Source organism: Debaryomyces hansenii (genome assembly GCF_000006445.2).
Source record: "Debaryomyces hansenii CBS767 chromosome A complete sequence".
Taxonomy (NCBI): domain Eukaryota; kingdom Fungi; phylum Ascomycota; class Pichiomycetes; order Serinales; family Debaryomycetaceae; genus Debaryomyces; species Debaryomyces hansenii.
In genome coordinates this window covers 1,558,058-1,570,087 of record NC_006046.2, presented here as the reverse complement: position 1 = coordinate 1,570,087, position 12,030 = coordinate 1,558,058, and the positions used below count along the sequence as shown (strand labels likewise).

The following is a 12,030-nucleotide window of genomic DNA, read 5'->3' as shown; positions in this document are numbered from 1 at the left end:
TCTGTCGTTGTCTTTGGTTGTGAACCAATTGGGTTATTATGTCGAAAAAGTTGCAAAAGCGTACAGGTACAGTTCTAAAAACTTATCTGTGTCGATATTTCTGAAGAAAAGCTGGCATTTGCAAATACTTTCGGTACTGACAATTATTTTATATTACAGAAGAAACTCTAGAAAGAGGTAAAGAAGTGCCCGAGTTTATATAGTCAGAGTTTAGTGAAGTCGTAACGAATACGAGTACACGGAAAACACCCGAGTTCAAGAAGGTGACTCATAGAATTCACCTCATTCCAGGTGCAAAACCTACGGCAAGACTACCGTACCGTATTTCACAGTTTGAGACAGAAGAATTGAAGAAACAAATAGAAGAACTACTACCGCAAGGATCTATACAGAAATCAAATTCACCGTGTGCTGCACCAGTACTATTTATGAAGAAAAAGAATAAGACATTAATTCTATGCGTTGATTTTAAATTATTAAATATTAACACGATAAAAAATGCATTTTCCATTCCCTTAATTGAAATTTATGAAAATAGGTAGAGCCAAAGTATTTTCAATGGTAAAAATAATGTCAGGATATTTTCAGATCAGAATGAAGCCGGTACGCGAAGAAAAGACAGGTTTTATTACACCTTTTGGAACCATTGGAGTGTAATGCCATTTGGAGTGGTAAACGGTCCTGCAACATTTCAGTCATTTATGAATGATATATTAGGAGACACGCCTAATGTTTTAGTTTAACTAGATATTAATTTGTAGTCATATGGGAAAAAGTACGAGAGAGATTTAAAAAAGAGTACTTCAGTTATTAAGAGGAAATAAGTTGATTGCAAAAGAAAAGAAGTGTGAATTTTTCAAAGACACATTAGAATTCTTAGGACATACAATTATGTCCAATGGAATTGTGCCTGATGATTTAAAGATACCAATAAATTTATGGCAGAACACTGCAGTTTGCAGGAAGCCGAAAGGAAAGCATCGAAATACTAAAAGAAAAGATGACGACTCATCTTGTTTTGGTATTGCCCGACTTTACGAAAGGATTTAGATTATCAACTGATGCACAATGAATATCAATTATTCTTTCGTTGAAAGCGACAAGTTCCATATATAAAGTTTTTATAATAAAAAAGGATTCACCGTATTCATTAGTAATTCTTCATCGTCACAGCAATTTCAATTATTCATTACAGTCATGTTGCTGGTTGTAAACTTTTGTAGATCGGACATATGCTTTCTTCTGAAGGTTAGAAAACCTGAAAAGATGATTGACCTGATTATTTGTTTTGATTTAAAGAGCCTTGATGCCATGTAAACAAACCAGGCTTCCAGTTTTTTTATGGGCTTCCACCCAATTGCAGGGTATAAGTATTGGTTCAGGTGGGGGGTCTACTAGTATATTTGTCAAAGAGTAAAGAAGAATAATGAATTAAAAAGAGTGAAGATATATATTGTAAACCTGCTGATTATATACGAAAACAACAAACCTTGCTGTTATTTATTAACTATTTTATAGAACTGATGACTATTAATAGCTCCATGAAATATTGGCCAAATATTTTTTCCCATCAAATTCTATGAAAACGAAGTTCTTATTGCCATAATTCAGATTCTCAATTCTTTCTACCGTTAGCAACCCCAGTTCATTTCGTTCATTGACCCATTTAATTGAACCTCGGATATCAAAGCACAGAAAACTTAAAAATGCTAGCCAGTTATGAGCAGCAATAAATTTTATACCTGACCATATGAGTTTCTGTTGATTATCAGAGAGTATCCATTCATTTTTTGTTGATCTGTCACCAACTGTACCGTCTATATTGTGTTCTGCAATATATGGATATGTGCGCTCAATTTTTTGACGTATGCGCTCTTCAGCTTCAGCAAGGAATCCGGGGTTATATGTGTAACACCCAGAAAGTTTCTTTAGCTCTTTATCTACCTCATTGTCGATATATTCCTCTTTAGTGCTTTTAGTCATCAAATATGCTTCAAAGTCAAATATGCTTTCAACATTAAATGATCCCACGAATTCTGTGTTTCTGGTAATTTTCAGGGCTATATCGTATCTGAAAATTACAGGTATCAACAGATTGCAGCTAAGTTCTTGAGGAATCTGGTCTATGCTGACATTATATGAGTAGGATTTCAGCGTGAGGGCCTCTTCTCTTGCTTCTACATAAAGAGGTAAATCATTTTCCTTTAGATAACCAATAACATACACTTCATTATTTTCAACTCCTAATATTCCAAAAGAACCATACTCATTAAGGAAAACCATCTCACCATTTACGGTGGATTTAGTTGGCCTTATTGCATGCTCTATTAAGTACTTTAAATACCCTTTCCCCTCGTAGAGCCTGTCCATTGGATTGAAGAATATTTTATCCCCACCAGGAGAGACTGACCAGCTACCATCCCAATTCAAGTCCCCATGACCATTAGTAAATTCAGCATTACCGTGTTGTAAATACATATGTGACTTTGAATCCTCAAAACAATCAGTTGCGTATTGGATCTGTTCCATCGTTAGCGGAGGATTAATTGTAAATTCTCCTTTAAAATCTGTTGAATTTCCCATGTCGATATACTTTGAGTAAATAATATTCTTAAATACTGATGATTTTCAAAAAATCAATTCAAATATGGATATATATATATATATATCTGCAGAATAGTTCTATAATTTAGTATGCTGAGGTATAAATGCAAATCAATGCTACACATTGTAAAGCTCTGCACTATTCTACAATGTGGTCAGTTTAAATGTTTCATAGAGCAACCTTCAACATAGATTACCTAGCTGGAATTACTTTTCGGGGGTTTCTTAAAACTTTAAGGATAATATGAATTGGTTCAATTCTGATCATTCCTCTAAAAAGAAGTAATGCGTTTTGAGGTAATTTTTGGAATTACTCTATTCGGAGTAGAATTTAATATAAGATAATAAAAGATGAAAATTAAATGTTTTGTATAAAACAATCAGGAATTTTTGGGTTTTTAAGATGTAACCTTTCAGGAATTTTTGGGCTTTTAAGATGTAACCTTTCAGGACTATGATAGTCTTAACTATTGGAAGAGATACTAACATCGTTCGAATTTTTATGTGAACCACAGAATTCCCAAATTTACGCTACTTATCGTTGAGAGCATCAACTCTACCATATATATATGTGAGTAATAATGAATCGTTCTTTCTCAAAACGGAATACTATGCATGAACATAAACAAACCTTTTGTCTTATTGCCCTGATTTCTGATAATGATCTTTAAAACCAAGGAAAATTCTTTTGTTCAACTGCTGCAAAATCATCCCTTTATTAAGGTATAACTCAATTAGAGATTTCATTATTGAATCTATTCTTTCCTTTGATACCTCAAGATCGTATGGGATATTTGAAAATTTCTTAAGAATAAACGTATTGCAAGGTACTACACCAAAAGCAATACTTAAAGTGTGAAGACATCTTTCAATATTAGTTGTGAAATTTCTGTACCTACCTTTTCAAAGTGCAAATGTACTCTCAGATTTAACTTGATTTTAAATTCTTTGTGTGACATAGAAATTCTTATTTATATATCATTTTCATTTCGCCAAAAAGCTTATCGTAATCGCTAGCCAGAAATTGTACTTACATTTCAAGTGAACTTCTCTTCATTTATTTAGGGTTGGGATAATTTCTTATTACAATTTGATTCCGCTGGCAGGCAGATACGTCTATAAGAAACAATTATTTATTGTAAGGAAGTATATCGTGGAGAATAATTGAATTTGGAAGAATATAAATAAGGTACCGAGCAACGATGAATTATATGTGACTGGTGTTATAATATTAGATAAGATGTTGTCATATTAATGCTTGTTGTATCTTTCAAGCTAACTTCCAGATTTCCATTAAGCCACTTTGTTCTGTAATTCATCGTTTATCAATTTTGAAACAGAACTTATTTAAATAATGAAGTTTCTTCACGTACAAAATTATCATTACCGAATTGATTAATATAATCAATGATGTCAAAATTCAAAGTTTCGAAATCAATTAAGCTGAAAATATCCTCTTGGCTAGTATCATCCTCGAAATCGTACGTGTCAACAGAATCCAAAGGATAAGGAGAATTCGTAACATTGCCCAACGCTGCATCATAAATGCAACACATTTGCTTTAAGTAATCGCTTGTATACTTGGTTTTTCTTAAGGCATTATTATTCATATTATTCTCATAAAACTCATTTTTCTTAAGGATGCATAAATAAACATTCAATAAATTCTTCGGTTTCTTTGTATAGTCATATTCTTTGCACAATCTTGATATACAAGATATAAAAATATCCATGGATCGTTCTAATTTCTCAATGGCTTTGCTGAGATAAGAGTAAATATATGAGTTATCTTGCTTATAGGAATAAATGTCAGTGAAATAGTAAAAATGATATCTTAAGCGAATTAGTACCTCGATATTTAGCAAGCTCATTCTATAAATTGATTGAAAGAAAAATGAAGTTATTATTAAAACCCCAATACGTCCAAAATAATTGCTCATATCTTCTGTAAGTGGTAATAAGACTGGCATTATTTCACCAATACTAATACATTGTATTTTCTTTCTATAAAACAATGCTAACCTCACATTATTCGTATGCTCAAAGTGTACAGCTAAGTGTTGGTATATTGATGATAAGTAGATCTTAATTGACATTAAGCCCTTCATCTTATGTATCCGATCATGTATCTCCAGTGCTGATATATTTTTTGGTATTGGAACCAAAATGTCTTTTAAAAAACCTAAACTCTTCGCTATTCTTATTTCCACTTTATTTATTGATAGTACCAAGCTTGAAATTTTAGTTTGTCCTTTGATATCTAAAATCATATTAAGAATGTCAATTAAAGGATCCATGTTATTCAGCAGGTTTATCATATTACTTACCACTGACCGCTCCAAAGTGCAATCTAAATTATTTGAGTTGTTACCATCAATCTCACCAGGAAGAATAAGTCTTGTATTGAAATAAAGTCTTTTTGTAATCAAAGGAGAACCAAAGGAATATGCTTCTATAATATCAAATAAAACCAAAAGATGCCATATTTTTTGTCTCAAATTTTTCATACGCTGGTCAGGTAACTGAATATCCTTGTTCAACCCTAACGAATAAGCCATTTGAACAAGTATGCCGTTATATACTGTCGTATTTTTATTATTAAAACTGTCGTTAAATGTTGGCGCAACTTTTTGGTAAAGCCTCAAACAAAATGCACATTGTAAAACCGTTAAACTAACTTTACCTATGATATCATAGCGCCTTAAGCACATATTAGCTAAATTGATATATTCAGGCCCTATTTGTACACCATCTGAAATACAACCACCATTACCTTTATCATCTTGTAAATAGCATGTGCGTAGTATTATAAGCAAAATTCCAATGTAAGCAAAATCATCATCTTTTTGGATAGATGGAATAATAGTATCATCTCCAAATTCTTCAGGCCCAATGATTCTGGTCATTTCCATCCGGAATGAAATCTCGTCCAAAATGGGCATAAATGAATAAACATGCTTGAAAAATAATGAAATAAGGTTCCATATGATCTTCTTGCTCGGTAAAATCGTCTTAATCTTTAGGTGAAGAGTGTTTGCTATTTCATCATGATATTCAGATATTTCGTTAGCTGTAGTTTTCAGTTCCAGTATTTGAAAAACCCCCAGTATAGTCAGATCCATATCATTCGTCATTTTCGATTCACGAATATATTTCAACATCATATGCAATGCGGGCTCCTTTTTTTCAATAAACGGCCAGGCTAAGGGGCCGTATTCGATTTCTATGGGTTCATCACTGAGGCTAGGCGTGAACCTTTCATAGAAGTTGATTTTTTCCTGTCTGGAATTAAATAAGTTATCGCGATACTTCAATGATTCTGTTGAAGAGGCTCAATCCCCCCAACCTTTGTGAAATATTCCTAATACGGAAGTTCGACCGAACTTTTCATTTTCTACTGTTCATTAAAATCTTGCCGTAGAAGAGCAACTAAAGAGTGGTATGAGGTAATTGAAAGTTATATGATTACTCTAAATGAAGAAACTCGACCGAATAATCATCTGTGACCTACAACCTTGTGCCTAATCCAAAATGATATAAATTTAAAAGAATACCTAATATTATTTTTATTCTTGCAAACAGGATTACACAAACGATACTATCAACATGAGCAAACATTTAGTTATCTTAGGAGCTACAGGCCAACAAGGCGGGTCTATTATTTCTTATATTCTTAATGGCTCTGTTTTAGCTAAGGAGTACAAGCTTCGAGGGGTCTCACGAGATCCTTCGACCTCACTGGCTCAAGCTCTTATACAGAAAGGCGTTGAAATTGTTAAAGCAGATATCAATACACCCGAGTCTTTGAAGAATGCGTTTAAGGATGCTCATACTGTTTTTGGACAAACAAACACGATCTATGATTATAATGCAAAAGAAAGGGAGTTCAGCCAAGGTAAGGCCATTACCGATGAAGCAGTGGCTGCGGGCGTTCAATACCTTATTTGGAGTACTAGTACGAATGTGACTAAAATTACAGATGGTAAGTTAAAATGTGTGACTCAGTTTGATGTAAAAGCTGAGATTGAAGAATACATTCGGAGCCTCCCAATTAGAAGCGCATTCTATGCACCGGGATCATTCATGCAAAATTTCCATACCCAGATGAAACCACACCCTAGTGGAGATGGAACGTATGTAATTTCAAATATCTTTAAACCTGAAACAAAAATTCCATTTATCGATATTGTTGGCGATACTGGTAAATTTATCGCACCTATCCTTGAAGAACCAGACAAATATGAAGATAAGGTGTTCTATGCGGCAGTTAAACTTTACTCGCTAGAAGAAGTAACGCGAGCATTGAGCGCTGTGACTGGAAAGATAGTAAATTATAAGCAAGTTGCAGAGGAGGTTTTTCATGGGTTCTTACCACCCACATTTGCTGATGAATTAATTCAAATGTTCAAATACTTGAGAGATTATGGGTATTACGGTCCTCTGACCGAGGAAGCTGTGGAATGGACATCGAAGCAAGTACATAGAAAACTTACTACCATCGAAGAGTATCTTTCTGTCGATCCACTTAACCTAAGTTGAGTTTTTAGACTGCGAAACCCGTAAACTTAAGTTGTTTGAATAATATTATACATGGTTCCTATTATAGTTTGTAGACTCTTAATGTAGATATGAAAGACAAATAATGTACCCCTTTACTAGTATATATTGGTATTATAATTATCTGTGTTCTCATATAAAATTTGGGAGACTATAATGCTTAAACATAGTGTACATAAGGAAAAGATTTATGGACAATATGATAAATTATGAATTTTAATGCCGATAGATAGCGAGTTTGACACTTGATAAAACGTTAGACTTATTTTTTTGGCTACTACAAAATTAGAATGCACCCAGGGACAGAGAATAGTAATTACACATAATTTGTGGCTCCGAACAAGCCACATAGTATCCACCACAAAACATTTTAAGTACGCACTCACGCCTTTCGGATATGTTTTTTGAATTCTATCATATTTATACACCAAAAAAGAATATAGTGAGGTAAAAGAGCGACACATATTTAATCATTTAGGTGGTTTTCGCAATTGTATTGTTTAAATACCCAATTGACACCTAAATATGTCAGCACAGTAAAGGATAGGCAAATATACTTATTAATTGTATGCCACAGTTCTTGGAATACAACATATTTAAGGAGAGGAAGTATGTTGTTTTACAATAAACTTCAATATATATATATATAGTATAATAAGTTATAATGTCTCCCACCAGTATAGAAACAACGAAAGCTCCAAAAAATGATGCCCCAAAATATAGTATTCTTCAAAAGAATACTTTCAAGAACACTACTAAGAAAAATAATGGGAGCTCGCCATATGCTGAAAAGTATAAGGAAGGTCCTTCATATCAGCCGAGTACTCTTTATCTTGAACCTTCAGGAGACCTTGACCGTGAATATGAATTTGATGAGATAACACCACAGATAGGTAGAGAATATCCGACTGCTAAAATTAGTGATATCCTTAAGGATAAGAAGAAACTACAAGATCTTGCTATTACCGTTTCTCGCCGTGGAGTGGTATTTTTTAGAAATCAGGATATTACTGTCGAAGAACAGAAGATCCTCGCTGACGAACTCGGAAAATTAACCCATAAACCGAAAACGTCTGGACTTCATATCCATCCAACAGCACCAGCAGGAGGATTTTTTAAAGACGATGATTCTGAGGAGACCGATCCAGAAGTATCTATAATCTCTTCTAAACTTAGTAAAGAATTGTATATCAAGAATTTTACGCGTGGCAAGAGAAGCGGTGAAGGTTGGCACAGTGATATAACTTTTGAACCAGTTACGTCAGATTATGCGGTCCTTAAAATTGTTGAATCGACTCCTACAGGTGGTGATACTCTTTGGGCAAGTGGCTACGCCCTTTACGAAAAGTTAACACCTACATTTCGCAGCTACCTTGAAACATTGACTGGAGTGTATTCTCAACCGGGATTTAAAAAGGCCTCTGAAGGCAAGTTTGAAATCTATTCTGGAGTAAGGGGTGCACCGGAGAATGTAGGTGACGAATTAACGGCAGTCCATCCTCTTGTGCGTACTAATCCCGTCACTGGGTGGAAGTCTATATTTAGTATAGGGCATCACTTTACTTCTATTAATGGTCTTTCTGATTCAGAAAGTGCACTTATTAAAGATTACCTCAGTGAATTATTATATGGTAGTCATGATATTCAAGTAAGATTTCGCTGGAATAAGAACGACGTGGCAATTTGGGATAACAGATCTGTATACCATACTGCTACTAATGATTATTTCAATGATGCTTTCGAACGTACTGGTGTGAGAACGGTAGGAATTGGCGAGCGCCCGTATTTGGATGCAAATAGTTCAAGTCGAGATGAAGCCCTTAATGAATATCAAAATTTGACTTAAGTATGTCTTATTTAGAATGTTGAGTAAAAATTATTATTTATATGATATGATATTATTCTTTTGTGACATATGAGCTTTCATGAGAATTTATTTTGACATCGTAGCTGAAGAATTAAAAGAGAAGTTAATGTTAAGTTCACAAACAAGCTAGTTATGCTGTTGCTAAAACTCTTGGGACTTAGGTACTTTGTACGTTATGATTCCAATTTAGGTATTCCAGCCAAGTAAGATGTCACTGACACTGACTTCAATGGTGCTTACCATTGTGCTAGAGCTGTTGGCGAAGTATTTAGAAAACAAGGCACTGGCAACTTAATTTTTATTGGGTCAATAGCAGGACACATTGTGAATCTTCCACAAGGACAGGCATGTTACAATGAGGCTAAAGCAGGTGTAATTCATTTAGCCAAATCTCTAGGCGAAGTTTGCTAGAGTAAATTCGATTTCTCCAGAATATATTGATACAGAAATTTCTGATGATTGTCCTTTGACAATGAAGGAAGCTCGGTATAAGAGGATTCCAATGGGTAAATGCCGATCCTCGTGATTTATATATGTTATTAGATTAGATACATGTTAATATAGATAATAAAATTTATAAATAAACACTTTGTACAAAATTCAAATATTGCAAAATTTAAAAAATCTTACGAATTTGCGATAAAACGATCTTATATGTCGACCAAGTAACAAATTTGAATTGACAACTTGAGTGTAAACTTCTTCTTTAGAGAATAATTTAAAACTTCCACTTTATCCCAATGATACAATTAAATAATCCATCAATCTAATCAAGTAATGGCATTTCAAAGGAAAATCATGCAAAATCAAGCTTTTCATATGTTCTCGATTTCTTGTCTGAATTTACCTCAACTCCATCCAAGATCGTATAAATCCGATCCATACCGTTTTCACTTGCACAATCTGAAACATGTACTGTCTTCTGAGGCCCATGGTAATGCTTATGTGTATATATTTTATAATACACTAATGAAAAGATCCAAACACTAGGGGTAATGATACAAGTATAGTTCATTGTTTCTTTATCAGGATACTTGGTGGAAGGTAGCATCACCATCACGACAGTATATAGAATAAATACCGTTGAAGTCCAACCTATAAGAGGTGAAAAAACCCCCCCCAAGTAAAACTTTCCTGGCTGAAATTTATTTCTTCCAAAAGTCAATCTCAAAAATGTTGGAGTACCCCAAGCGACATAATTACCAGCAATATATAAAGTAAACAATGCGTTCGCAGCCGTAGGTCCAATCAAGCATAATAGGCCTATCAAAATAGCTCCAAAACCTCCGAAACAGACAGCTCTAATTGGAACTGATAACTTCACATTAACTTTTTTAATCCAAGAAGAAAACGGTAATCCATTATCCCTAGAAAATGCCCAAATTTGACGAGATATGGCCGTTAAAATAGATGCACCCATTAAAAATTGGCCAATTGCAATTAGTATCATGAACGATATTGCCCATTTTTTCCCCAAACAATCGTAAATGATCTGAGCCATCGGTTGACCCAATTTTGATCCGATAATATGACCTTCAATATCATTTGTTTGTATACAAAATAAAGTAACAAGCATTACAGCAATTCCCAAAATAATACAAGCAGACAAAGAGCCTATTATCCCAATGGGTATAGCAGTTGAAGCCAGAGGAATTTCTTCTGACATATGAATCACGGAGTCAAATGCACCAAGGGTCCATATACCCAGCAACCATGTAGATGATACCTGGGTCCAGCCAGATGGCCAATCTGAAAAGTTGTTAAATTCTGTGAAGACATAACTTGCAGTTTTAAAATTTCCTTTAGCACCGATCGGTAGAGCAACCAAAAATAAGACCACAATAGTGGTATTTAGAACGACCAGCGACGTCTGTAGCCAGGCACAGTTTTTTGACGAAGCACATGTAAGAATGATGTGAGATAAAACACAAGCAACAAATACCCCATAGGTCTTAGCAGCAGTAATATTGAATTCACCATCCGTTGCTATAACAATAACACTCAATAATTCTTGTGCAAATCCGTAATCGACAGAACACAAACCTCCAATTAATGCAATTGAATTAGTGTTCCCTATCAAGTAAGATATAACTGTCTTTGCCCGCGCTGGAGCATAGAAATTAGTCCAGTAATATAAACCCCCTGAGGTGGGTTGCGAACTTCCATTCTCCGACATGGAAACTCCAATTGTAAGAATAAACATTGAAGAAATAACCCAACCCCAAAAGCAACCAGCAGGTCCACCAGTTAATCCGTCCGCAAGAATACTCAGAATCAGCGGTAAGATGGCCATTATACTGAAGGATATACCAAACACTTGAAACAACGAAAAATGCCTCTTTAACTCTGGTTTGTATCCAATTTCTGCTAATAATTGTTCATCTGAATTAGATAATAAAGCATTAATTTTTGGTTCTTCCACATTTTGAGTATTATTGTAAAACAGCTTGTTAGATCGAGTCTGTTCAATTATTTCTTCTCTTGAAAGTAATGGACTAATTTTGGACATAATGCCTGGTAAAATTAAATATATCTACGAGGATTTTCATTTCATTTTGCTAGTAGTATATTATATATAGTTATATAATACGTTGTTGGATAGTTCATCGTACATGAATTGCAGCTGATTAGATAACGTTAGCGCGATAGGACCTTTCAGGAAGAATAAGATAAGTTATACAATATGCAGTATTAACGATTAGCCTTTTAAAATGCATAGTTTTGTGTGATTTAATCTAATCCTTATTCAACCGAAATAATTATCGGTTTTTTTTTTGGCGCCTATTTGATGGGTATATTCACATAAGTCCCTTCTCCTTTCAATTTTTCCATATAACAACAGATAACGTCTGGTATCAGGATACAAAGTTGACCAATTCAAATTCTATAACATATTCTTCATTAAAGATATCGTAGATTTACCGATAACCATGGCCGTATGATGAGCCATAAACATAGGCAGAGTAGATATAACTAAATCATATAATGTATTCAGACAAACC

General features: G+C 34.2%; 5 protein-coding genes across 5 annotated transcripts, besides 1 other annotated feature; 2 read left to right on the top strand and 3 right to left on the bottom strand. All coding sequences in view use genetic code 12, as the record gives it.

Moving 5' to 3' along the window:
- Positions 1–143: 143 nt before the first annotated feature.
- Positions 144–1,113: a long terminal repeat (relic of a LTR retrotransposon of the Ty3/gypsy group).
- Positions 1,114–1,530: 417 nt separating this feature from the next.
- DEHA2D19052g (DEHA2D19052p) lies at positions 1,531–2,583 on the bottom strand (the record flags this gene model as incomplete). Its single annotated transcript, XM_002770319.1, has 1 exon — positions 1,531–2,583. The coding sequence occupies one exon, from the start codon at positions 2,581–2,583 to the stop codon at positions 1,531–1,533; it is 1,053 nt and encodes a 350-aa protein (XP_002770365.1).
- A 1,364-nt stretch (positions 2,584–3,947) lies between these two features.
- On the bottom strand, positions 3,948–5,768 carry DEHA2D19030g (DEHA2D19030p; the record flags this gene model as incomplete). The annotated part of the gene is made up of 1 exon (XM_002770318.1): positions 3,948–5,768. The coding sequence occupies one exon, from the start codon at positions 5,766–5,768 to the stop codon at positions 3,948–3,950; it is 1,821 nt and encodes a 606-aa protein (XP_002770364.1).
- A 442-nt stretch (positions 5,769–6,210) lies between these two features.
- Positions 6,211–7,143, top strand: DEHA2D19008g (DEHA2D19008p; the record flags this gene model as incomplete). The annotated part of the gene is made up of 1 exon (XM_002770317.1): positions 6,211–7,143. The coding sequence occupies one exon, from the start codon at positions 6,211–6,213 to the stop codon at positions 7,141–7,143; it is 933 nt and encodes a 310-aa protein (XP_002770363.1).
- Positions 7,144–7,825: 682 nt separating this feature from the next.
- Positions 7,826–9,007, top strand: DEHA2D18986g (DEHA2D18986p; the record flags this gene model as incomplete). The annotated part of the gene is made up of 1 exon (XM_459311.1): positions 7,826–9,007. The coding sequence occupies one exon, from the start codon at positions 7,826–7,828 to the stop codon at positions 9,005–9,007; it is 1,182 nt and encodes a 393-aa protein (XP_459311.1).
- An 817-nt stretch (positions 9,008–9,824) lies between these two features.
- On the bottom strand, positions 9,825–11,537 carry DEHA2D18964g (DEHA2D18964p; the record flags this gene model as incomplete). Its single annotated transcript, XM_002770316.1, has 1 exon — positions 9,825–11,537. One exon carries the CDS (start codon positions 11,535–11,537, stop codon positions 9,825–9,827), a length of 1,713 nt encoding a protein of 570 aa, XP_002770362.1.
- Positions 11,538–12,030: the final 493 nt, after the last annotated feature.